Source organism: Ambystoma mexicanum, chromosome 9 (assembly GCF_040938575.1).
Source record: "Ambystoma mexicanum isolate Mex_15411 chromosome 9, UKY_AmexF1_1, whole genome shotgun sequence".
In the NCBI taxonomy this organism is placed as follows: domain Eukaryota; kingdom Metazoa; phylum Chordata; class Amphibia; order Caudata; family Ambystomatidae; genus Ambystoma; species Ambystoma mexicanum.
Genome location: NC_090931.1, coordinates 142,214,487 through 142,242,243, shown reverse-complemented (window position 1 = coordinate 142,242,243; position 27,757 = coordinate 142,214,487). Strand labels below are relative to the sequence as shown.

Genomic DNA, 27,757 nt, shown 5'->3' with positions numbered 1-27,757 from the left:
AAGAACCGCTACACCCATGATTCTCTCTGGGTGCTGGAGGTAGGCATTTGCTCTGTCAGCGTCCTGGTCCTCTTGATCCTCCGATGCATAATTGCAACTTTTCCCTTGTCCAGGCTCTCCAACTGGTGGTGGTGGTGTTGGTGGCGCCTGGGGAGGGATGGGCATGGCTGATGCCATTTTTTAAGTTAAATAGCAGGTGTGCTAATGCTCTTCCAAGCAGGTGCTCTCTCCTGGATTGCAGATAGAAAATGAGTAAGAATAAGTCTAGTAGCTTTAGAAGGGTGAGCTTTCAGCTTAAAACTTCCTAGATCGGCTGAAAATGCAGTTTCAAAAGGTCTGCGAAGCACAGACCTGTTCACGAGCATGTCATAATGGCGAGCATGCCTACGGTCACGTGACAGCTTTTCGCGAAGTCCGTGATGACGTCATATGTTTGTGAACGTCGACTAACAGAAAAACAGTGTCGAAAGTTGATGTACGTTTTAAGAATGTTGCTAGGAGGTGGGGAATGAGACAGTTTTCAGTTGAAACTTCCTAGATTGGCCGTAAATGCTGCCATATCAGGAGTGAGTATGATATTAGGAAGTTGTAGCAAATTAGGGTGCACTGGTAAAAACCTATGAAATTGTGAAAGGACGTTTTGGTTACAAGTAAAATAGAAAACCCACAGAAATTTGCCAGTTATGTTAAGCTAAGCAATCATAACTCGCGCCATCACCATGCACTTCTAAGACTATCACCCAGGACATCAAAGAGGGCATCACTGATTACATGACATATGTGGGCCGCTTGTTTTTGTTCACTGGCATGTCTAGGCTAGTTGTTTTTCTTCAGTGACAGTACGAATGTTATAATTGAAAAGGTGCTTTATATCTAGACATTAACCTTCTCCTAGGTTGTTGTTATACTTTCTTTAGGCTATGGTCTCAGCCTATGGTACGCATACATGGGGAAATGAGCATGCCCCAAACCCACAATTCATTTGTATACATGACAATAAACTCTAATCTTATTGCCATTTTCGAGTGATGTTCTTTCTTTCCACGTTACTGGAGTTTCCCTGTATGTGCCTCAGATTCCTAATCATTGTGGCTCTTCATATGTATTGTTTGTACCAACACAATTGTGTAGTAAGTCTTGTATTCTTAGCTATTAATTCCAAGTTTTACATTAGTCAAGATTTCAATAGCCTTGCATTCATTATTTTACTGACCAATATTACCAGATTTAAAATACTGTTCTTTCCAGTTAGAAGATATTGGATGAAAACCAATGAAGACAAGTAGGTGAAATAACCTGGGAGAGGAAATAGTAGTATAATCAGAGTAATCATGCGATCCAATAATTAGATTCTCTAATTGACGTATGTAAATATAATCAAAAGTGGAGTCCACTGATCGAATATCTTAATGCCTCCTCAGTAGTGTCCTTTTAAGTTGTTGCCTCAGTTTGCTTTGTCTGTTCTTCCTTCTCGTGTGTCTTGTATTGTCCTGTCTGTTTTGTTCTTCTTTTGTGTTTTTGCAGTCCTTTCAGATATATATTTCTCATATATTGCCTCAATAAATTCTGACGTTAGAGTTTTGCAAAGCACCTTTAGTGCATCTCTACATTTATTCTAACCTTGATACACTACATTGTAACTTTTAATTGTTAACTCAACTTAAATTTGTATCTTGCACTATTGGTTAGCAAGTATTATAATGGTTAATTGTTGATGATTATATCCTGTATTTATCCATTACAAAGCCTAATAAAAATTGCTAAAAAAATTCTGTTCTTTTGTGCTGCACCCATTGCCTATGTGTATGTATTATTAGGTTGTTTTATTAACAAGAGCTCTCCAATATATATTTTTTTGAATACATTAAGTACTTCATGAGGGCACTCCTGATCCTCCCTGATGTGTTGCTACCAACATTGTAAACACAACCACTTGTAGAGACATTTCATCAGAATTAATTTGATATGTGATGCAATCAGTAATGTCATCAATGACATCTTTGATGTCATCTTTGATGTCCTGGGTGTTAGTCTTAGCAGTGCACGGTGGTGTTGCCAGTTATGGTTGCTTAGCTTACCATAACTGGTGAATTTCTTGTTCTATTTTTCGATTTTACTTGTAACCATAAAGTCCCTTTAACAACATTTTTTCACTGAACATAAATATATATATTGTATAACATATGTCCTTCAAGATTGCGTTTCCATGCCAAGAAACGTGCGTTATCAAACAGGATTATATCCAAAAAGGCAATTTCTTCCTTATCTGACATCATCATGAGTTTCAGGTTTGAGTCCAGATGGTTCACCCAATATAGAAAGTATGTAAGCTAACTCTTTATCTAAAAATGACAAAAATAGCATCCATTTATCCAGACCTTGATAGTATGGAATGGTGGCACAAATACATGTCACGCAAACAATGTCACGCTGGGCATTAAAACCGTGCCCATTGTGGTTCATGCCTTGGGCAGTTAGAAGTGGCTCATCTACAGGGAACGATTTGGCTCTAATACAGTGCCAAGCATGTCCACCAGTAAGTTTGTGGGGACTTGGCATCCCTCTTGTTAAGGGCAATAACCGCAATACAGGACGCTGCTGTACAGGGCCACCACATTCAGAGTTAGCTTGATCGTTACGATTTTACCAAAAAGGCATTGCTTTTACAACTATAATGAAATCCCTGTCACTTGATTAAATGCCTGGGTTTTGCTAGCCGGGGGTTGTAGGAAGACATCCACATACTTGGATACAGGTTCTAGACTAGATCCACATCCATAAACTAAGGGGTGTCCTAGCCCGTTTGTTTTTATAAACCTTTTGGCAAGACATAGAAGCAAGTTTGTTTTGGATAATTTTTATTATGAAAGAGACATTCCTTCCTGCTTATTATGTCCTCTCTCAGGACCTTGTTTCTTGAATCGGGCCCACTATCCGGCAGTGATGATGTTCAGTGTTATGACCTCATCATATTCCTTAAAATGAAGCTGCCCCCTTGTCTTGCCGTTCCGAGATTGGTTGAGGATGTTTTTAAGGATCGAAGAGGGCATTCTTGTCCGTGGCTGCCACATTGTTGGGTTGATATAGATTTCTTTCATGGTTCTTTTCTAATCCCTGTAGTATTCATTTTTCAAACGCTGAAACCACTTGAAACCTCATTTGGGCTATCGAAGGAATTCAGATTTAGGATTTTAATTGGTAAAACTTGTCTCTTCTAAATTCTCTCTAGTCGGAAAGGACACTTAAAACACTAGCTCTCAAAATATGAACTATTCTAATTTCCTCTAGAACTGATATTGAATTTAAATGGGAGGGGGGGTGACAATCCCCAGGACATCAATGTTAGGTTATGTTTATTTATTGATCGCCAAAGCCCTTGGGGATCAGGGGAGCTTACAGGCACACACAGAGGACGTAATTAATGACAAGACAAGAGAGAAAGAGATCTGGTTAGTTCTAAGTGAATAGAAGGGTTCTCAAGCCTTTCCTGAAGGCGAGATTGTCCTTTTCCTTTCGCAGATTGCTAGGAAGCTTGTACCATGCCTGCGCAATCAGCACAGAAAAGCAACGACCGTTCCCTCTGACTCTCTTAAACCATGGTATGATGAGACCATGGGCATTACAAGACTGTAAATTGAGACTAGGTTTATACATTTCCAATCTTTCCTTCAAATATGAGGCGGCATTTCCAAACAGACAACTATGGTCCATGGTAAGAATCTTGAATTGCTGTGATGGGGAGCCAATGTAGCTCTCTCTGAGCCCTCGATATCGGCTCTCTCCTTGAAATATTGCAGACCACATGTACTGCATCGTTCTGAATCCTCTGCAGTATTCCTACATATTCCTACTTGCCCCACCAAAAAGGAAGTTACATTAATCGAGTCTAGGGAGAACGATCACTCGAACTAGCTTCTTACAGTTCTTTTGAGTGATTAAAGGGCTGATCTGCCTCAAAACCTTCAAGTAATAATGGGAATTCTTGACTACATAATTTACCTGGGCCGCCACATTTAGCGATACTTCCATGTAATTGACAAGTGTTTTTACCTTGTTCTGGACAGAAATGCTACATCCCTCGGTCTCAAAGCTTTTCTATTTGTGACTCAAAAATTCCCTTGCATGTTTTGACCCATAGACCAACAGCTTGGTTTTAGAAGAGTTTAAGCACAGCCAGTTTGTTGACATGCAGTCTTTAACGATTGAGTATACTTGATTCAGCCTTCCCTGATCTATTTTGTGGTTAGCTAAGAGCTCCATGGTCAACTGGAAATCATCGGCGTAGTTCGTGAACTTTGGGCTGAGCTTCTCCATTTCAACACACAAAGAATTAATAGAAATGTTGAACAATGCAGGGACAAGCAAGCACCTTGTGGGACCACGTATAAGATCTTGTTGAGTCTGATGCAGCAGCTCCCCGGCAAACTCGAGATTTCGTGCCACAAAGAAAGGTGCCCGTCCACTTGGTCACATTCCCTGAGCAGTGGCCGTGACTGCTAACAAATTCACTAACCTTTTGTGGTCCAGCAGATCAAGTGGTTTTTTAATGGTTATTTAAGTCGAAGTTGGAAAGACTGAATATAATCTAGGAATGCTCATCTATGATAGGCTCTCCGCCATGTTCTCAGGGTCCATGAGAACCTCTGATTGTGGGTTTTTGCCCACAGCTGTATGGTCTGTTATCCTTGCTCCTCTCATTGAGGGACAGAGCCTGCTGGTATTGGTTTTCGGGTTCTTTGGAAACCTTCCTCCTCTGTGTATCTACTGTGTAAGGGAAGATTATTCTTTTGGCAGCCTCCTTCTTTCCCTTTTGAATGGGGACTGCAGCATATCTGCTGACTTTTTGTGTCATCCTGATCTATTCCTGGTGAGTGTGGTACTTTTAGCTTCACTAATTTCGTTTTGGGGGCACTCTTGAGCCTTTAATGTTGCAAGTGCATGGGAACCAGATTGAAATAGTCCAGCATATTGTTTGCCTTTGAGTACCTGCTGCCGGAATGTGTGTCCAGCATGCCACAGGTTCAGATTCCATTGGGAACCACTCGCTCATCCTCCTTTCAAGCCGGCCTGGCATTAAAGTGCCGGTATTCATGGATACCAACATTTTACTGGACCAGCCAACAATGTGTTTGCCAGTGGGGCACCTGACTTGCCTCCAGCTAAAAGCTGGAGGTAAGGCAGGTGCCCTACTGGCAAAAAAAGCTGTCAATACCGTCACCGGTATTGCCAGTGCCGATAATGACGGCAAATCCCCTCATGGTGTCCAATGGGACTACATTAATGGGGATTAACACAGTGGGCCTCATTACACGGTAGGCAGTAAGGGTTTACCGGTACTGGTATTTTACCGGTACCGGTAAATCCTTACCGCCTTACTACAAGGTCCCTTTGCGGGTTGGGGTATTTAACGCCTGCTTTTTGCAGGCATTAAAAACCAACCCGCAAAGGGACCCAGGGAGCTAATTATGGTACCGCAATTTGCGGTACCGTAATTAGTGCCTTCCCCATTCCCATTATGCCCTATGGGGCAAAAATGGGATTGGGGAAGGGCAATGGTGGAAGGGGGAATTACCGCCGTGCCAACCTTGGAATGGGGCGGTAATTCCCCTTTCCACCAAGGCGGTGCCGGTATTTTACCGGCATGAACCATGGCGCTAATAGCACCATGGTTCTCCGCCTACCGTGTAATGAAGCCCAGTGACTCTGGCACTCGTAATCCAGCGGCAATGGTGGTGCCGGAAATGGTAATAACATTTGACGGTATCCTGACGGTTTACCACCAGGATACCGGCAGGGTTAGAATGAGACCCATTGAGTGGTAAAGCCTTGGATGATATGAACACCTCCTACCTAACTTGAAATTGGGGGAATTTCTCTGCACACGCAGGTGGGGATAATAAACACACTAACAGTATTTCTAAGGTTATGCTATTATTGTAATATAACATATGTACACTCTGTATACCACGGAGAACTGCAAAACCTATTGATATATACAACACTTTTCAGGTTTTTGACAGTAATCAAAACGCAGGACACACTTGAGCATACATTTAACCCCTTAACTGCCAGGCTATTATGCAAGTATATGCAAAAAGTATGAGCATTCTCGTCCTTGGTGCTTTATTTGGGAACCTTTACAGTGTTCTTGCCAAATAATAAACAGGTTAGTTGTAGCCACTGTTTCCCGGCTCTAACTCAAGCCAGGGACCATCCATTCCTGGCCTATGTCAGGGAAAGTTCCCATGGAAACCCCCATTCCCCATCCTGCTGGGTAGAGAGGGTCGCTGCAACTTCTAAATACACATTTGTTAATAGGAGTGGGGCTACACCCTGAGTTCTTAAAGAACTAATTGACACATACACAAAGGTGAATTGTATAGGATCCCAATGGTGACCCCCTCTTTATTTATAGAAAACACCTATACCTTTAACCCTGGTTTCCCTAGCGAGAGCCCTATCTAAATGGGAAACTGCTACATCAGCTCACCCTTCCTTAGAGGTGTATCGGGAACCCGTACGGCGAGTCTTACGCAACAAGCCCCTTACCTATACTCTGGTACAACCCACATGAAGTGTGAGACCAGAGACATGCCTATGTAGGCGGTCCCATCTCGGTAGGCGGCCCAAGCGAGGCTGCCACACTATCTCACTACCTCACATTAGGGTGCCTCACCTCTGCTCCCTTTTTTACTATTTAAAATTGTTACTTATCCTAAGCGTCCTACCCCTACTTAACCTTTAATGCTACATAACATTCCCATCAAAAACACATATTTCCTACTTAACATGTAACCTACTTAACATTTAATGAATAAACATATTTTCATATAACTGCAGATACATATATACAGTGACATACAACCTATATACTACATAAAGCACTATGGGGGTCATTCTGACTCTGGCAGTAAGGGGTTAACGGCGCGGTAAAGGTGCCAGAGCTGTCAACCCCTTACCGCCTCATTACGAATTCTGCTTGTGGGACCCGCTAAGGATGCCTGGTTTCACCAGGCGGCCTTAGCGGGTCCCGCGAGCAGCCCAGCATGCTAACAACGGGCCCGTTATTAACGGGCCCGTTGTTAGCATGCTCCCCATTCCCATTCAGCCCTACGGGGGCTTGAATGGGGATGTACCGGGTCCGGTTTCCTTGAATGAGGAATTACCGGGCCCTCCAAGGTCAGAATGGCCCAGTAATTCCTCATTCAAGGAACCCGGTACCCAGTAAGGGTGTGCATGGTTACCTCCTACCTCGTAATGACCCCCTATGTCACAACGGGGAGACTGCTGCAGTCAGTCATCCCCTTTCAGTACCTTAAAGTCTGTCTCTGGTGGTGACGCTGATGGACAAGCTGACCACTTCAGGATTGGTTTCATGCAGGCTGGTGCAGGGCTGCATTGTACGGCTGGTTTCATCCTGCCTGTTTCAGGATTGGTTTCATGCAGGCTGGTGCAGGGCTGCATTGTAGGGATGGTTTCATGCAGGCTGGTGCTGGTTTCATGCTGGCTGTTTCTGGTGGAGACGGGTGGTAATGATGGCTGGGGCCTGGCCCCACTGTTCATTCTTCTGGGTGGCCCCGTCCACCACATGGGGCCACCCATGATCAACACACTCCCAGCACTCTTTCATTGTCCTGGGCGACTCACCGTTGTTACAGCTGCACCCTGTGGCCTTGTTTAATCTTCAGGGTAGGCCTCGTTGGCTGGGGGGCCCACCGTGATCACCGATGAAACCCTGTGGCATTTTCAACTCTTCAGGCAACTCTGTTAGTGTGGTGGGCGCTCTTGTCACTCTGCAGCCCATGCCACTATTTTATCTTCGGGCAGCATCTACATTCTCACAGGGATGCCACCACTTTCACCACTCATGACCATGTAGGGGTCTGGCCTGTCCCATCAGCAATGCACCACTAGACACAAAGGGTGGGCCACTGGCCTTTACCTGGGCTACTCTGCTGAGCAGCCCAGGGGTTTCTTTCACCCGAGCCACTCAATGGAGCAGCCCGGGACTCCCTCCTCCACTTTACCCTGGTTGGCCGACAAGGCCAACCCGGGACTTGTTCTTTAATGCTCCACCCTCCTGGGTGGAGTAGGCGTCTCTTCTCTTCACCACCTGGAATGCACAGCCCGAGAGGACTTTCATGAAGGTCTTGTCTCCGTCAAGGGCCATGGCCAGGCAACCGAGCCTGGACCGGCCCCCACACGCTGCCTGGGCTGGGCTGTTCTACTTTGACCCAGGCAGCACCTGGCACACTGCCTGGGCCCTGGATATTGTGGGCCCATCTGGTCTGGCCCCAGGGACGGCTGACAGCTGCCACGGTCCTGGGGTGGCAGAGCTACCCGTTGCATGAGCAGCTCGGCCCCCCTACCCTGTTCACTCTTTGCCCTCTGAGAAAGCTTCTCGCCTTTCCTTTTCTCTCTCAACTGATTCTCTCAACTGTCTTTTCTGTTTTTAAATCCTCATGGATTCTTTTCTCCCTTGCACAATCCATTCTTGGGCAGGGGAGTTCTGCTCTATTGTTCTTTTCTTTCTGTTTTTAATATTCCATCAAGCCCCATGTTGGTGTTCCATCCTTTCCAGTATTTGGGTCTTCTCCCAGATAATCCGAGCCAAGTGGTATTGTCAGTGGAACGTCCCACTTTTATTCTATTTTCCTTCTTTATCTTGACCTTGTGGGATCCCCAAAGTTTGCTCCTCAAGAGAGTATACCTCTATGGGATCATCATTGATCATTTTCTCTACCTTTGTCCCCTCTTTCCCTTCCTTGCTAATCACCCCACTGCTGCTGAGACCGGTGGCCTGGTCCTCATGAATCTCACAGGATACCAGGCTCTCTACCCAGTCGACACCAGCACCATCCCCCCACTGCACTGCCCCCTGCAGGCCCCCTGTCTGGCAGCTGTGCATCCCACCTTTGGGATTTGCCCGCCCTAGCACTTAGCTCCCTCCCCTGGCTCCCCTTGGCACTTCCCTCCCAGGCCCCAATCAGTGATTGTCCCCCCCACCCATCCCTATCTCCTGCCCTTCTCTTCACTGCACTTGCACATCCAAATGTCACAAGGCCTAGTAGGACCATGATTGTATATTTACTGTCTTGCCAATGTTAGTCATTCCCCTTGTTCCCTCCCCACTTTGCCTTGTGGCGCCTGGAAACACAATTCTTTGGTATAGGCGCCTAACAAATGCCCAATAAATTACGCACCACTTTGGGTACAGTTACCATCCCTCTCTTCTGCGTATTGGGGACTGTTCTTTTCCTCAAATATGTTCACTAATTCACAACAGTTTCTTGCACCTTTTTCATCCCTTGTGACACCACCACTCTCTTTAATAATCTTCTCCAAACCACAATGGTATCTTGCCCCCTTCTTTATCCTTATGGTGGCCAGGTCACCATAAGGTCACTGTTACTGACTTAATACTCTGCTGCTTTTTACCTGTAGCTTTAGTGTTCTTTCTTCCTCAGCTTTGGTCTTATGTGTCTCTCCTCCAGCACTCAGGCTGCAGAGCAGTTCAGTCTTCTGGATCTCTTCTCCATTCTCTCTTAGTCCACTTCTGCCTGCTGCTGGCTCTTGCAGCCTTCTGAAAAACCACTCTTTTCTCCATTCTCCAGTCTCCTGATCCTTCTCCAAACACCTGTTGGTGCCTTATTGAGCTCGTGGTATTTTATTTGTGGTTGACCCTGCCTTCCACCCTCTCTGGCGAAATGTGACAAAGTTGTGTTAGATGGGATGGGGATTAGCTGTAAGGTTCCGCCCATTGGGATGATTTACAACCTTCATGTAGGATGTTCTGCATCATTTACAAACATCCCGCTTTGCATTATCCTTCCTATCCAGAAAATAAGGTCAACATCTCTGGCGGCCAATGCTCCACAAGAAGCCAGGACATGGTCATATTAGAGCAGCAAAAACACAAAAAGGAGAAAAAAACAGTAGAGACATTCTAGTTCCACACCTCAAGGCTATGTAAACTCACACAATTCAACATTAGATTTGCACCAACCATGTGGCAATTCACAAAGGAGCTCAAGACCCTGCTCCTCTAGGATCACTTTCCCCATGCACTGTAGAGACCCCACACTGACCCACTGCCCCCTCTACCTAACCCCTAGATTTCTGCACAGTTGCTTAATTGTAATGTAATACTGCACTGCTGTAGCCTGTCCCCCTTATGGATTACCTTTCTTCGAAGTAACCCATTTGTGTAAAGCGCTGTGCTACTTCTCAAAGCTAGGAATACACTCAATAAATATGCCAAATAAATAAACAAATAATTCGATTTGGGATTGGGTTGTCCCTTATCTCAATTTGTCATCTTGCTGCCTGCCATAAACCTGGTCCTGCCTTCCAGTCTGTCCCTGGGGTAAGTCAACTCAGGTGTGTCTTAAAACCACTGCTGTAGGGGTGCAAGGGTGGGCACCGCCAACCACCCCTTAGGGGGCCTTCCATTTCAGATCTGGAACTAGGGGGCTGGTTTCTTCCTCCTCTTGGGTAGTCCTCGGTCTGTTTGACATGTCACAACCCTCCCGCCGGTGTGGGCTTTCTTAGTCTATTTGTTCTTGACTGTGCAGGCCTTGTGGGAAGGACGTCTGGCTGACACTTGAGTTTCCCTTCCAAATTCTGGTTCCTCGCTTCCCATCTTTAGATTTAGATGGGGTTGCTACACCCGCATGTGGGCAGGCGATTGCGTATGTGCTGCTGGTCCTATTAAACTGTGGCTCATCAATTCCTTTAAGGGGACAGTAGCTACTGAGATCCCATCTTGTGGAAGCAAAACACTCTTGGCATTGCAGACAGGGAGAGAGCCTGACTTCCCCTATCCCATGCAGTTTCCGCATCCCAGGTGTAAGAGATGCACCCCTGTCCCTAATTGGTGCCATGCCACTGTGCACTGTGATTGGGAATGACCAGGGAATCTCCTCAATACAGCCCCTGGCCCATCCTCCGGGAAAGCTGGCCGCCATGTTGGCCCCACCACCTAGAGAGTGGTTCAGGAGATTTCATCACACACCCCTGATTACATCCAAATCATGATTGCCTATTATTCTCAAAAACACACATACCATATCGCCATTTCACACCTATACGGAAGTCAAAACTGTCGGCTTGCCAATGCTTTTTTTCCATTGAGCTGTGCTAAGTAATGCCCCTGTATCTTCAATTGCACTTTACGGCACACATTTCCCTGTATTTCTGTTTGCAACCGATGCTTTAGTTATCAAAGCTGTGCCATGAAACAGTAAACTGTTTATTCCACTTTTGCAGCCCTTTATTCTCAGCAAATCAGTGTAATAAGATAGGGTGAGATGGCAGAAGTTGAAGCATTAAGACATGAGCAATCCTCACTGCACTCTAACATTGCACTTTCCCTCAGATGACAGCAAAGGCAGCCAATAAATCTGCCACACACCCTCAGCATTTGCAACAGTGCCTGAACTACATCCGGCCGACCCCCAAGAACAGTGTGTCCGTCCTGCGATTGACGCACAGATCCTTCACTAAATGACCAAGACTGCCTTCACCAAACTGCTAGGGCACCCTCAGGACTAGCAGAGGCCTCGTCCCTTGACACAGAGGAGTTACTAAAATTGTTGCACTTAGAAATGGAAAAACCCCTCAACATCTTGTTTCTCAACGTCCAAAAAAAAGTACTAATCTGGATTCAACGCCTTGAACAGATGGTGCAGCATAAATGCGTGGGAGTGGATCTCATGAGACTGAGATAACCTCTTTTGTTATCACCATTAATATGGAATTCAATTAACGCCTACTAGAATTAGATGTTATTATTATTTCTATGCTGTTGCAACTTATGGTTGTGAGGGCTTCTGTGGTTTAATGATCTAACATGCAAACTAATCTAGGACTGAGTGCATATGCCCAGAGCTTTAAAAATCATATTAAAGACAGCTTCTCAGCAGACACAATGGACCTCATTATGACCCTCCCGGAAACAAGGGTGCCGATAAGCTTAGCAGCACCCTTGTTTCCGGACCGGCATATTACAGGTCTGCCTGCCAGAGCCGCCGTGCCTGACAGGTCTGACCCTGCCGGGCACAGCGGCCACGATAGGCAGAGCGGTCACGGAAGCACTGGCACCATTAGCAATGGTGCCGGCGCTTCTGAGTCCCCACTCCCATAGAGTCTATGGGAATGGCCAATTACATTTTACCGGCGCCTGACTTTCCGGGCCTCTGGGCTTGTAATCTCCCGGTTGCACCGGGAAGTCAGGCACCAGTAAATATGTATGGGTACAGCGGCAACCCGCTGCACCCGTAATGAGGCCCATTAGTCACTGGCTTCCCTCATGAAAATGTATAGGCCTTATTTCGAGTTTGGTGGTATTTTGGCAGTAAATCTGCTGAAACACTGCCAAAATTGGCTACCATTACCACCACTTGGCCCCATAGGTTTGCCACAGGATTACAAGTGGTGGTAGGGCGATGTTGGTCCCATCACTCGGTAATTCCGCTGTGGTAATTCCATGAATTTGTAATTTGGCTGTGCGTGAAAAAATAGCAGTAACGGAATAACTCCCACTTTGTTTTTCAGAATGAGGCCCTATGTGGTTCTTACCCATCAGAGGTTGTTGTACAGAAAATGGTGCTCATTGCCTACATTTTCAGAAAAATCTAGAAATGTATGTTTCATAAAATATCTATGTTAAAGAATGTACTAGAGAACCACATACCCCAAAATATGTAATGAACAGTACTTTTGTATTTTCTGATTAGATCCAAGAAATTTGGCAGGATATCGAAAGTGAAGAAATAATTGATGCGGTTGTCTATGAAACTACTGAGGAAGAAGTGAAGACTTTGGTTTACTCTGTCATAGGAGAATGTGATACCGAATTTTCACACTTGCAGAAAAAACAGGTAATGTGTCATGGAATACAGTGAATTATTTGCAGAGGGTATATAATGCCCCCTTTGTACTAGAATAATTTCTCAAATTCCTAGTTTTCAACCTCAGCTCAGCAGTGTGTGTAGCCCAAGCCTGTGTGTTCTCTTAAAAAGTGGAAGGAAAACCTTGATGTCTGTGGAAATGCTTCGTTCGGCATCAGCTGTTTTCTTGTACTGCGCCACACTTTCAGCCCTTCTCGTTCATGGGGTCCTAGTTTGCTAAAATACGTTGTGGAACATCCAGATTCTATACACACTTATATATACATTGACGCCGTTGCCTGAGTCTGTTTACTACGTATAGCTAGTCTATGATCGCTTAGTCTACTTGTGTTGTAGCCTCTGTACAGTTATAAAATGGTATGCATTCTCTGCAGTGCTGTTCGTTCGTGCTGTTCGTTCGTGCAGTCTTCATTCTCGCATATGAGATGTCACTTTCCTCTTCATTTTATCATTTGATTGTATAAGGTCCATATACTTTTTTTCTTCAGCATCTCTTTGGGGTGCGCCACATCTGCTTCATGTGACGTCACAAGGCTCTTACATTCATCATTTCACACTTCTTCGAGAACCTCCTTCAAGAGGCTGTCATTTCTCCATGGGTACACCATATAGGGCTTTCTCAATGGGTACCTTGTTCCGTGGACTCTTTGCGGTATAGGGACCATTACTGGCATTGTGCATGTCGCAATTTCTGGCTTCCAACATATTGGCAAAATGGGGGCATGACTTTCAATAGAGGCACTTGGCTCCTCCTCTACACTTCCCCCTCTGGGCGATTCATCGACCACTCTCTCTTCAGTCTTCACATCTAAGCATCCTCGACTGAAAAAGTGCTTCTTTGGAGTCCATGGGCCTCATTACAAGTCAGGCGGTAAGGGGTTAACGGCACCGGTAAAGGTGCTGGCACCGTCAACCCCATTCCGCCTGATTACGCGGTCCCCTCTCACGACCCGGTCTGCACGTCTGGTTTTACCAGATGTGCAGAGCGGGTCCCGCGAGGGGAAGAGGGAGCAAACAACGGGCCACTTGCAATCGGCCCATTGTTTGCTCCCTCTCCCATTCCCATTCAGCTCTATGGGGGCTGAAATGGGAATGGGGAAGGCCCGAGTCCGGGTTCCCAGAGGGAGGAATTACCGGGCCCTCCGAACTCGGAATGGCCCGGTAATTCCTCATTCTGGGAACCCGGACCCGATTTTGGCAGCAGCCATCCCGCCAATAGTGGCATGGCTACCACCAAAATCGTAATAAGACCCGATATCTTTATTACTCCTTGCAGAGATCCTGCTGATTTCACAGGGTCATCAGCATTCCAGGTCATAAGACTACATTGTCCATTCGGGCTGCAGTAAATCCATCATCCCACATACTTCTTGTGGGTCCTCAGAAACAGGAACTTCATTCCCTCAGGTGCTAAGATACTGGCTTTTACGTATTCTCTGATTTCATCATCTGTGGGTCCAAATCCAGACTCGAAATCAATCATGATCTTCATTCCTACTGCTTTCTTTGCTGTCTTCTTTCACTGTGTGATTATTATTCTGATCACACAGAATCCAAACATGATCATCACCAGCAATGCTCCAAGAAACTTGAAGATATTCGCCATCCATTGCGGAACCCATTAGAATATTCAGGCCAACCAGCTGTCATCTGCAACATCTACTTAGTCTTCCATCTTAACATGTAAATTCGTCAGCATCGTTACTGTTACGCTCACCTGGTTCCCACGGGGACGTCGATCTGGACCGGCCCGGTGCCACGTAGAGCCGAGATGATTGACTGGACACCCCCACTTACTTAGTTTGTCTTGTCGGCTCGTATGAATATCCTTTGGATGGTTTAGAATGTTGGGCTCTCCATCCTGCTTCGAGCGCAGGGGCGCGTAGATGACCAGTTACTTCACTGGCGTGGAGGAATTGGTGAGTTCCAGTATTGACTCTAGGATCCAATAGTTTGTAAGAGTTCAAATGTCTGATGTTCACTCTTTCTGATTCCTTGTAGGTTGCCAACTTAACCACCACGAAGAGTCCAAAGGGCAGTTGGTGAGAGGCAGGTAAGTCTATAGTGGTTTTCCCCTTAGGGGCCGGGGTACGGCGATGATGCAGAGTTAACTGCGCCGACCCGATATGAGGTGAGTTCCCCCTGCGGTAAATCAGGTAAGTCTTTGGGGGGTAGCTTTTAATATCCAGTGGTTTCCCCTTAGGGGCCGGGGTGCGGCGGTGATGCAGAGTTTACTGCGCCGACCTGAGATGAGGTGAGTACCCCCCGTGGTAATCCGGTAAGTCTTTGGGGGTTGCTTGTATTGCCCTTTTGCATTCCTGTGCTCACCTGGCTTTTCTTGTTCCCCCTTAGATATCGGAGAGCGGTTTGGAAATGCAGAGTCTGCGATGGAGTGAGGAAAAGCTGCACTGGATGGTGAGTACAGCGCGGCGCTGCGAGGTGCGTGACGATGCGCGTGCGATGACTCCTTCTTCAAGATCGACGGCGCGATGGATCAAGAATTCAGGTAAGGTTTCAAGTTTGAACCTCTTCTCCTTCTTTCTTTTCGTTTCCAGGTGGTCCAGGACTGAAGCGGGCGTGGCTGAAGACTGGAAGATGCTGGAGGCACGGTGAGCGTTACGCTGCTGAATGCAGAATAACGCGAAGCACGTGTGGCTGTCCGGGCGTGGTTTAAATAGCCTAGGAAGAAGTCCCAGGTAAGTATTCTTCCACAGCCCCCACCCGAGGAACAAGTAGTCCCTTAGGTAAAAGAGTCCCTCCTAATCCCCATTTGGCTTGTGGCTTCGTGCAGCATGGTCTGCACCAGGTGAGTATGCAGCATGGTCTGCACTAGGTACGTTTTCTGAAATGAGCCTGGCGCTCATGGCGTCAGGACTGACTTTATCCTTATGAGCCTGGCGCCATAGGTGCCAGGACTGCACCCAAACAGCCCCTAACTGGGTTTTTTGGGCATGCTCCGAATGGCATGATGCCTGCTTCCGGGGTTGCTGGGCCTGGTCTGGTTTCCCGGGGGCAGGCATCATGACAGCACTCCCCCTCAAGGCCCCTCCTAAAGTCGTTCTTCACCCTGGCCTTGGTTTGTTAGGAAATTCTCAGTGGAACCTCTTCACTAATTGAGGTGCATGCACGTGGTCACTAGGTTCCCAAGACCTTTCCTGAGGACCGTAGCCTTTCCAGTCGATTAGATAAAAGATTTTTGATCTCACTTTTTTTGAGTCCAAGATGCTCTTAACCTCAAATTCGGGCTCTCCGTCTATGAGGATGGGGTCCGGAGGTTTGGTTAGTCTTGTTCCTGGTTGTACTGGCTTCAAAAGGAATACGTGAAAAACGGGATGAATCCGCATATGAGCAGGTAGGTCCAACTTGACAGCCACCGGGTTAATGATGGCCTTGATGGAGTAAGGTCCTAAATACCTAGGGTTAAAGGTCCGTGTTCCCTTGAGTGGAATGTGCTTAGTGGCCAACCATACTTGGTCCCTTATCTGGTATTGCGGTGCTTCACTCCTGTGCAGATCCGCATCTTTCTTGTATTTTTCCTTAGCCTTTCGCAAATGTGCAGTTGCTTCCTTAAAGGCTTGTGTAATAACCGTGTGGAGATTGTCCACCGCAGGCATCTCCAAGTGTTGGGGCGAATCAAGGTCCGAAGTTCGAGGATGGTGTCCATAGATGGTAAAAAAAGGACTTTGTCCGGTTCCCGAGTGTACAGAATTATTGTACGCATACTCGGCAATCCAAAGAATGTCTTTCCAAGTACCCTCAGACTGATGTAGCATACAACGCAAGTACTGCTCAAGAGTCTGGTTGGTCCTCTCTGTTTGACCGTTGGTCTGAGGGTGGTGACTGGTGGAAAGCCTAACATCTATCTGCGCCAATTGGCAACATTTTTTCCAAAAATGCGAAATGAATTGACTGCCCCGTTCCGAAATCAACACGGATGGAAAGCCGTGTAGGCGAACAATGTTTTCAAGGAACTCTTTGGCCAGGACTGAAGCTGAAGGTATACCTTTTAAAGGAATAAAGTGAGCCATTTTGGAAAAAAGGTCTACAATAACTAAAATGGTGTTAAAGCCATTGCACGGGGTAGATCTGTTATAAAGTCTAATGACAATGTATGCCAATGAGTGGGCGGGATATCCAAAGGTTGCAATAGTCCAGCGTGTCCTTTATTTTGGGCGCAAATGCCACAAGACATGACAAACAATTTAATGTCTTTGCGCCAGGTGGGCCACCAGAATTGTTTCTTAATTTTGGCTTCAGTTTTTGCAATACCAGGATGTCCTTCCAGTAAGGTATCATGGTACCGGGAAATGACAAGTTCTTGTAGTTCCTTTTGTGGCAGAAATAGCCGGCCTTGGTAATAAGGTAAATCACTGTGACAGAATACTCTGGACCTTTCTTGGCCCAGTCCTGTAAGGCAACTGAATCAAAGAGCTGGTGGATCTTTTCTTGAATGTCCTCCAGTGAATGTATGGACGTCAGGCCAAGGATCCTTTGTTCAGGAATTATCGGTACTGGTTCTAAGGCTATTTCTGTTTCTCCCATTCCAATTCGGGACAAGGCGTCTGCTTTACCATTTTTACAACCTGGTCGATAGGTTATTACAAAGTCAAACTTGGCGAAGAATAATGCCCAACGGAGTTGGCGCGAAGATTGGGCCTTAGCTGTCTTTAGGTATTGCAAGTTTCGGTGATTGGTGACAACCGCGATGGTATGTCTGGCACCCAGCAGATAGTGCCGCCAAGCCTTGAAGGCAGACTTGATGGCTAATAGCTCCTTGTCGGTAATGGCATAGTTTAATTCGGGAGCCGAAAACTTCTTTGACCAGAATGCCACTGGATGAAGCTGGTTAGTTTCGGGATCCCTTTGGGAGAGCACTGCTCCTATGGCTGAACTGGATGCATCCGTTTCCACTATGTATGGAAGCTCAGGGCGCGGGTGTCTTAATACAGGGGCAGATGTGAATTTTGCTTTTAACTCTTGGAAGGCGTTTTCGGCTTCCTCTGTCCACACAAAGCGTTTATTCTTTCGAAATAGCGTTGTAATGGGATGCGCAATGTGTGAGAAGTCTGGGATAAACCTGCGGTAGAAATTGGCAAAGCCAAGCATGCTTTGGATGCCTTTGACTGAAGTTGGCGAAGGCCAATTAAGAATTGCGTCCACCTTACGTGTATCCATCCTGATTCCTCTCGGGGTCAGAATAAATCCAAGGAATTCCACTTCCGTAGTGTGAAAGACACACTTTTCCAGTCTAGCATATAGTTTATGCTGGCGTAACTTCTCTAGGACTGCTCGGACGTGTTTTACATGATCAGATTCTGATAAGGAGTATACTAAGATATCGTCGATGTAAACGACCACACAAACATCGATGAGCTCTCGGAGGACATCATTCATGAAGAATTGGAAGGCTGCTGCTGCATTGCATAGTCCGAAAGGCATCACCTGATACTCAAATAATCTGTACTTGGTGCGAAAAGCAGTCTTCCATTCATCGCCCTCTTTGACACATACCAGATGATATGCCCCCCGAAGGTCTAGTTTAGTGTATATACAAGCGTCCTTCACCTGGTCTAGTAGTTCTGGTATCAAAGGCAATGGGTATCGATTCTTGATGGTTATCTGATTCAGAGCGCGGTAGTCTATGCATGTTCTAAGGTCGCCTTCCTTTTTTGGTACGAAGAACAAAGCTGAAGATGCAGGGGACTTGGACGGGCGAATGAAACCATTAGCAAGGTATTGGTCAAGGTACTGACGCAAGTGGCGATTTTCGGGTTCCGTAAGGGCATAGATTCTGCTGCAAGGTGGTTGTGCTCCCGGTACTAGATCTATTTGACAATCATATGATCTGTGAGGTGGTAAAGTGTTTGCCTGTTCCTTTTGGAAGACATCCTGAAAGTCTTGGTATTCAGCAGGTAATTGCATGGCAGCTGGGATTACTGGGGCCAGGACTGAGTTTTGAGTTTTCTTAGGGTAGCAGGTGTGAGCACATTCTGGGAAGGTTAGTCTCTTCTCTCGCCAATCAATGCAGGGAATATGTTTTTCTAACCAAGGTATTCCCAGTATTAGTTGGAACTGTGGGGCCTTGATCAAATCAAACACAATAACCTCTCGGTGCCCATCTTGACCCAGCAATGTCATTTCTACAGTGGAATGAGTTACGGGCCCAGAGACAATTTCCGTTCCATCCACTGTGGTGACGACATCGGCAGTGGTCTTTCGGATGAGAGATAGATTCATCCTGGAAGCCAATTCACAGTCCAAATAGTTTCCTATGGCTCCACTATCAACGTATGCCTTTACCGCGTGCATGCGTGATGGTTGCTCTGGATCTACAAGGACCATGGGTATGGTGAAATGCAAGGTCAGGGTGTCCTTCTTTAGGCTCGGCAAGCGGACCTCTACACTTGCCGGGCTTGATTGTTTCCCGAGTCAGGTTCTAAATGGCTTTCGTCTGCTGCTCCTATAGTTTTCTTGGGTGGTTTTACTGGGCAGTTCCGAAGGAAAAGACCGGTAGCTCCGCAATAGAGACATAATTGCAGTTGTCGTCTTCTTTCTCTTTCCTTCTGCGTTAGGGGTCCTCTAACCCCCCCAAGTTGCATAGGTTCTGGGGCATCTACTCCCTTGGAGCTTACGTGGGTTTTAATCAACACCCTATTCTCAAACTTGGTTCGGTCAGCTTTTCTGGTTTGAAGTCTGTGATCCAACTGGACCACTAAATCTATATATTCAGCACAGTCCTGAGGCGGGCTCACTATTTGGGCTAAAACATCTTTGAGTTCTCCTCGAAGCCCTCGATGGAATAATGTGATTCGCTTGGCTTCAGGCCATTCAGTTTCCACTACTAATCTGTTAAAGGTTGCAATGTAAGATAAAAGATCCTGATTTCCTTGCCGTAAGGATAAAAGTTTGTTATCCAAAGCCTGTCCTTGGGAGTGTCGGGCGAATAGTCTTTCCATGCCTGTTCGAAAACCCTGGAAATCTCGAAGAATCGGGTCATCCTGATTGACTAGTGGAATGGACCAATCCCCCGCACTGCCGCTGAGATATGACAGCACAAAGGCCACCTTGGCCTGATCGTTCGGGAAGGCTCCAGGTCTACATAAAAAGTGCAAGCGGCATTGATTCATGAATATAGCAAACCTTTTTGGGTCTCCGGCAAAGCGTTCAGGCGGAGCCAAGGGAACGGCTCCAGGTAGATTTATCTGCACCGGGTTACTCAGTGGTACAGGAGCTGGACTTGCCCCAAGTCCTGGTAGAGGTGTTTGTCCAGCCTGGCTTTGCAATAGTTGTCTGGCCAAATCATTGGTTCGTTCTTTTGATACTATCAGTTCTCTCCTGAGGGCATTAGTTTCTTGACGGGCGGAATGCACTTTGGCCCTTAATTACCCTAATAATTGGGCCAACTGATCCATTTCCGAGGTCTCCATGACGCCCAGGTGGGTATTTGTGGGTAGGCTTCGCGTTCTGTTACGCTCACCTGGTTCCCACGGGGACGTCGATCTGGACCGGCCTGGTGCCACGTAGAGCCGAGATGATTGACTGGACACCCCCACTTACTTCGTTTGTCGGCTCGTAAGAATATCTTTCGGATGGTTTAGAAAGATGGGCTCTCCATCCTGCTTCGAGCGCAGGGGCGCGTAGATGACCAGTTACTTCACTGGCGTGGAGGAATTGGTGAGTTCCAGTATTGACTCTAGGATCCAATAGTTTGTAAGAGTTCAAATGTCTGATGTTCACTCTTTCCGATTCCTTGTAGGTTGCCAACTTAACCACCACGAAGAGTCCAAAGGGTAGTTGGTGAGAGGCAGGTAAGTCTATAGTGGTTTTCCCCTTAGAGGCCGGGGTACGGCGATGATGCAGAGTTAACTGCGCCGACCCGATATGAGGTGAGTTCCCCCTGCGGTAAATCAGGTAAGTCTTTGGGGGGTAGCTTGTAATGTCCAGTGGTTTCCCCTTAGGGGCCGGGGTGCGGCGGTGATGCAGAGTTTACTGCGCCGACCCGAGATGAGGTGAGTACCCCCCGTGGTAATCCGGTAAGTCTTTGGGGCTTGCTTGTATTGCCCTTTTGCATTCCCGTGCTCACCTGGCTTTTCTTGTTCCCCCTTAGATATCGGAGAGCGGTTTGGAAATGCAGAGTCTGCGATAGAGTGAGGAAAAGCTGCACTGGATGGTGAGTACAACGCGGCGCTGCGAGGTGCATGACGATGCACGTGCGATGACTCCTTCAAGATCGACGGCGCGATGGATCAAGAATTCAGGTAAGGTTTCAAGTTTGAACCTCTTCTCCTTCTTTCTTTTCGTTTCCAGGTGGTCCAGGACTGAAGCGGGCGTGGCTGAAGACTGGAAGATGCTGGAGGCACGGTGAGCGTTACGCTGCTGAATGCAGAATAACGCGAAGCACGTGTGGCTGTCCGGGCGTGGTTTAAATAGCCTAGGAAGAAGTCCCAGGTAAGTATTCTTCCACAGCCCCCACCCGAGGAAAAAGTAGTCCCTTAGGTAAAAGAGTCCCTCCTAAGCCCCATTTGGCTTGTGGCTTCGTGCAGCATGGTCTGCACCAGGTGAGTATGCAGCATGGTCTGCACTAGGTAAGTTTTCTGAAATGAGCCTGGCGCCCATGACGCCAGGACTGACTTCATCCTAATGAGCCTGGCGCCATAGGCGCCAGGACTGCACCCAAACAACCCCTAACTGGGGTTTTTGGGCATGCTCCGAATGGCATGATGCCTGCTTCTGGGGTTGCTGGGCCTGGTCTGGTTTCCCAGGGGCAGGCATCATGACAGTTACAGCCTCTGTCAAGGTCCCATTCTCTTCATTGTGATAAGGTCTGAATGTGCGACATGGTTCTCCGAATTTGGCACAAACACCTCCATCCATGGCTGTGATCATGTCCAGACATATCTGTTCTCAAGAGTCATCAGTCTTATGGCTCTCAGCTCTCCTTTGATAGCGTTGAATCCCTTTATGGTAGTATTAATCATCTGCAGGAGCTCCCATCTGGTCGTTTGTAGCCATTTGACAATCACCATCATCTGGATCCCAGGCATGAAGATAGTCATGAATATCGCTGAAGTCTGGCTGAACAATCTGTGTTCATAAGAAATGTCATTAAATGCTTCTATCGATTTCGCTGAGAAGTAATGTTCTCTCTTTGCTCGATTGTGAAATCCCACTGATCTCTTTCTTAGACGAGCATCTGCTTTTGGAAACTTTCCGATGTCCAGATCACGCTTTGGAATCACCATCACTGGAACATGGACAATCACTTTAGAACACAGCCCTCCCCAGTACCTGGCAGCTTCATGTAGGCTCTGGATCCGTAGGCCCAGTAGTGGTCCATTATCACTTCTGTTCCATCGTTCATTACTTGTACATCAAACATTCGGCCGCACTGCTGATTTTCTCCAACTTTTCTTGTGCCATTGTTTCTGAAGCATAGCTCTGCACTGGCTAGAGGCACTATCTGCAAGGGGCCTCCTTTGTCATCAACCCATTTCAGCAATTTTGCAACCTTTGGCCAGGGAGGTTTTCATCCCTTCGCCACACGTTCTATAACTGGCTTGTAATATCCTGTTACTGCTACTGCTCTGCATACAACTATGCCTTCCTCCCATCCACCTGGAGAAAGTACTGTTCCTTTGATTTGCATCTGGCCTCTCTACTTGCATCTCGATATTTCCTCATTGCTCTTCCCTTGACAGTTATGCTTCTTATATATCTCCCATCTGATTCCTGCTCCTTTCATTCCAGGCTGTTCATATATTATCACATGATCTCTGGTGTGTTGTCTTTCTCTTGTCTTTAAATCTTGCACATAATTATCTTCTTCCGGAGCTGTCCATTCAGTCACCCATACTAAGGATGCTGTTCGACCCTGGAACTGACCTCCTGCATGGCAGAGAGTGAGGTGAGTCAAGCAATGCGCTTTCTGCATTGCTATTTACATAGTTATGAATATCTTAGAACTCCCCATAGCATAAGGTAGGAGAGCACAAACATAGCAGCTCCCCTTAGTGGTTCTTTTTCCCACCTCTTTCATGAGCTGATACCACATGTTATTCCCCAAATGTGCTGTACTGTCTAGATAATTATTTAACTCAAAATCATCTTCTCTTGTGCTTCTCTTAAGCCTCCCTTTTGCTAACTGAACTCGTACATGATGATCATGAAGTATATCAAAAACAGACCATGGTACATGGGGAATCATAGGAGCACTTGTCTGTGAGATAGGTGACTCTACACGTGTCACTGGTGTTGGGATAATCACATATGACCTTTGCCTTTCAGTAATAGACAATTCTGTAAGGTTCACTGGAGTGGGAATAATCAAAGGGACTTCTGTCTTTCTTGGACCAACAAAGTAGACAGTATTGATCAACAAAATAAGGAAAATAATAAATGCTGAACATGTATATATTATGCACCAATACATCAATCCCCACTATCTGCCATTCTGTTTGTTTGTTTGTTTGTTTATTTATTTATATAGCGCACCAAACCCAGAGGTATCTGGGCACGTTACATAGTACATAGGTTACAAAATAGGAACGACAGCAAAACAGTTGGGAGTATGTACAATAAATTGCAGGTATTTGCAAGTGATACATATATATTACAGATATATACCCAGATGTTAGACTGATGCATTAATTATACATCAAGAGATAGGAGCCAAGATTTTGTATTATTTCTAAAGCTGTAGTAGGAAGGTTCTGCTCTTAGGTCAACAGGCAGTGATTTCCATAGTTTAGAGGCTATCATAAGAAAACCTCTTCTGCCTGCTTTCTGCAGTCTGAATCTGGGGCATTCAGGCAGTTTGAGTGTAACGTTCTGGTTGGGCATTTCAATGTTTTTTTGTCAAATTGATCAACTAAGTATCTAGGGGCAGAGTTATAGAGGCATTTGTGTGTGAGGGTTAGGGATTTCAATTTGATTCTATCTTTAGCTGCAAGTCAATTAGTACTGTGTCTGGCAGCTGAAATGTGCTGGGTTCTAGGAATGTGAAAACAGTTCTTAACGCATTATTCTGCAAAATCCGTAGTTTGATAACATTGTATTTGCTGTATCCTAAGTATAAGGCATTGCAATAGTCTAGTTTCGATAAATTCAGAGCTCTAGCCAAGGTGGTGCAGCTAGCTGTTGAGAAGAAGGGTTTGCACACATTAATTAATTTGCAGGTGTATGCCATGGCTGAGGATGTGGCATTGACCTGTCTATTTAGATTTAGAGCTTAGTCGAGGTAGAAACCTAAAGTTTTTACCTCCTTGGAAACTTTAATATTAATGCCATCATTAAAAGATTTAAAGATTTAAATTGATTGCTCAGATTCTTTAGTTTAACTGTCGAGACGATGAGGAGAAGCTCAGTCTTCTCGTCATTCAGAGAGAGGCCGTGAGTGGCCATCCATGCTTGGATAACAAGATATATTTTGTTTAGTAAGGTTGAATCCATTTCATGATCACCAGTGATGGGGATGAGAATCTGAGTGTCATTTGCATAGTTAGTGTTGGTGACACCCAGATTCTTGAGATCATTCTCTACACGTTGTTGAGTTTGTTCATTTTCTGGAACTGCATTATTCTCAACAATCTACATTGTGCCTCTGTACTAATATAAAAAAGGAAAAACCTTTTTAATCAGGCAACCTCGTTAAATGATCAGGTAACTGCTGAATTTTCTCATTTATTGCCATACGTACCCTCCTAATTGCAGTGTGATTTTTAGGGTCTCACGGAAACACAGGTATTACGCCAAACAAGATAAGTATGGACCCAAAGTATATACACAAAAATAGCGATAAGTAGTCTATGGGCATCGACATTTGACAGAACCATGAGGCTCAACCAAAAAGAAACTCAGTAAGGAAGGAATCAGGATACTGCTCCCTTTTCCAGTCGTTAAACTCAAATTCAAGATTTGGCATTTTTAGAACTGCAGCATTTTCTAAGGTCCAATTCAAAAAGATTCCTGCGGCTAAAGAACATTTACTTGCACTCCTGCTAAAAGATCTATAAGGAGTGTCCGGGGTAAGCCACAGTCCAAATGCACAGTTGCATCTATTTAATCCACAATTTTAGCGTCCTTCTTCCTTGCCATTAATCTAGTCTGCACATGCTGAACTACTTCTTCTTGTCTTGCTTCTGAATCAATGTGTCGGGGTCCATCGTTCTCACCAGCATACCGGTTGATGTCTCCCATGTGTATCCATGCGCATTTTACTTGAATTTTTACTGCAGAGGAAGTGACATTTTCAACGATAAAAGGGCCACTAAAGCAGGGCGTATGCCACTTCCTTGTGAAGTTACGCACTAGGACTTGATCTCCATTAAATAATTGAGTTACAGGTAGTAATTCTTGCAGTCCGGTTGCTGAATGGTCTTCCTTTGTGTCCTGAGACCGCCACCCTGTACGCTTCAGTTGATCTGAAATGACAGAGTTACTAGAGGTCATACACGCACGTAGCTCATTTCCTAACACTTCTGTAGTCGTGTGCACATCATTTCTAGTGCTCGATGGAGGAGACAGGGGCATTCTCATTCACCTCTAGCTAGCTCATGGGGTGTGGTGGTGGCCCGACCCGGGCTGATTCCTTAATGCAAGGGGCAGGCAGTACAGCAATCCCTTCTTTAGTGTCAATTTCAATTTCGCTATTCTCTCTTTGAGAAGACCATTGAGTCTCTCACTTATCCCATTCGCTTGCGGGTGATAAGCAGAAGAAAACGTATGTTTTATACTAAGCAATAGACTGATCTGCTTGAAAACTTCATTAACAAAATGTGGCCCATTATCGGATCTCAGCACCTCACATACTCCCCATCTAGGAAAAACTTCTTGAACTAAAAACTTTGCTGCGCAAGTGGCATCAGGGTGTGTACATGGACCTGCTTCGAGCCATCTCAAAAAGGGACACACCACCACTATCATATACCTATAACCACTACATACTTGCAGCATATCAACATACTCAATATGTAAATGCTGAATAGGTCAGTTCAGTCGAGGAATCACTCTTCTGATTGTTCGCAGTGTGTGCCCAGCAGTAAACCTTTGACATATGATGCAATTTACTACATAAAAAGCAACATGTTCTAACAGCGTCGGTAGAAACGAGTCTTCTGCAATAGTTGCAGCGAGACTCTCCCTAATTACATGCGCAAGGTTGTGCAGCTGTTCAAGCACTACCCTTAATAAGGCTAAAGGCATCACCGGCTTTCCAGTGCTGTCTTGTTGCCACAATGCTTCAGAGGGGGATAGAGAACACCCCCTCCGTTTCCACAATTCTTGCTCTTCCTGCAGTGCATCGCCTTGAACTTCCATCAACTGCATTCTGGACAAATGATTAAGCCCCCCATTTACAATCACAATATTCACATCTGGAGTATCAAAATTTAAGATATCTGGTGAATATGCACCCCTTTTGGACTCTTCATCTGTGGCTTCATTCCTGAAAGGTATAAAGTCAGTTTGCTTAGTATGTGCTGCACATTTAACTATTGCTATGGCTACTGGGATTTGTAGTGCCTTGATAAGCCTATCCAATAATGCTGCGTGTTGCACTGGAGTGTGCTCCTCTCGAAGGTAGCCACTCCTTTTCCAACATGCTAGCCCTGTGTGCACGGGTGACATCACATAGGCAGAGTCACTGTACACTGTCAGTTCCTGCCCTTCGTGTTTCTCGAGTGCGACAATAAGTACCACCAATTCTGCTGCGTGTGCTGAAAAGTGAGACAGTAGACTTGCACTCGCTACAACTTCGAATTCCCCATTAGCTCTGTGCCTTACCACAGCTGAACCTGAATGCCTTTCCCCATCAGTTTGATCAATTCTTCAAGACCCATCAATAAAGAGAATCTCTCCCCCAGACAGCGCGTTTTCTTTTACACGTGGAATGTCATCATTGAATTCTTCGTAATTGAAGCAATCATGCACATGCTCATCCTTCACCACAGATTCGGCTACAAACGTGGCAGGATTCACTATTTTACATCTGACTATTTTAATGGCTGGATTTGATATAACTACCTCATATGCAGAAGCTCTCTGAGATGTCAACGTACCCTTAGGTTTTTCCAAAATGACAAATAAAGTATGCGCAACAAACATTGTCATTGAACACCCCATCACAATACTGGTAGACTTCTCTAGGTCAAACGCGGCTGCTGCCAGCAATTGTTTGCAAGGAAAATGCCCTCTCATGACTTGATCTAAAATCCTACTGTAATATGCCAGGGGTTTGTACCCCAATATAGTTCTCTGTGTAAGCACTTCTGTCATGACTGTCCCATTTGTGTGTGAAAAAATAAAGAATTCCTTGTCATAATTGGGAATTCCTAAAACTGGAGCTGTACAAATTGCTTTCTTCAATTCTTCAAATCCTCCTTCCATTTCCTCAGTCCATTCTATTTTTCCTTATTCACTTGTGCTTTCTTCAGAGCCTGCAAAAGTGGTCTTGTGTAGGAACTATAATCAAATACCCAGGACCTAACATAGGTGCACTATCCAAGAAACTGCTGCATTTGTTTTATTGTGTGCAGTTTTGCTGTTTTCATAATCTCCTTAGCTCTTTCGTGTGTGATTTTGGTCCCCTCATGTGAGATCAACTGACCTTTGTACAACACCTATTCTTGACAATACTGCAATTTTTCCTTGTCTAATTTATATCCTTTATCTGCTAGAATAGTCATTAACTGAATCAAATCTTGTCTACCCTCATCTTCTGTTGTGCTGCAAAAGAAAATGTCATCTACGTACTGTAGCACAACACTTTGCAAATCAATATTGGTCAGGTCCATCTGCAGGACTTTTTTAAAGATCGATGGAGACTCACAATACCCTTGGGGCAAACAAGT

At 45.6% G+C, this 27,757-nt stretch overlaps 1 protein-coding gene across 1 annotated transcript in view; it reads left to right on the top strand.

Moving 5' to 3' along the window:
• The window catches only part of LOC138487766 (uncharacterized), a 263,072-nt gene that overhangs the window by 182,074 nt on the left and 53,241 nt on the right, over positions 1–27,757 (top strand). The window contains exon 9 of the mRNA XM_069614315.1: positions 12,738–12,881. Coding sequence (XP_069470416.1) covers positions 12,738–12,881 — 144 coding nt within the window. The remainder of the gene's footprint in view (positions 1–12,737; positions 12,882–27,757) is intronic.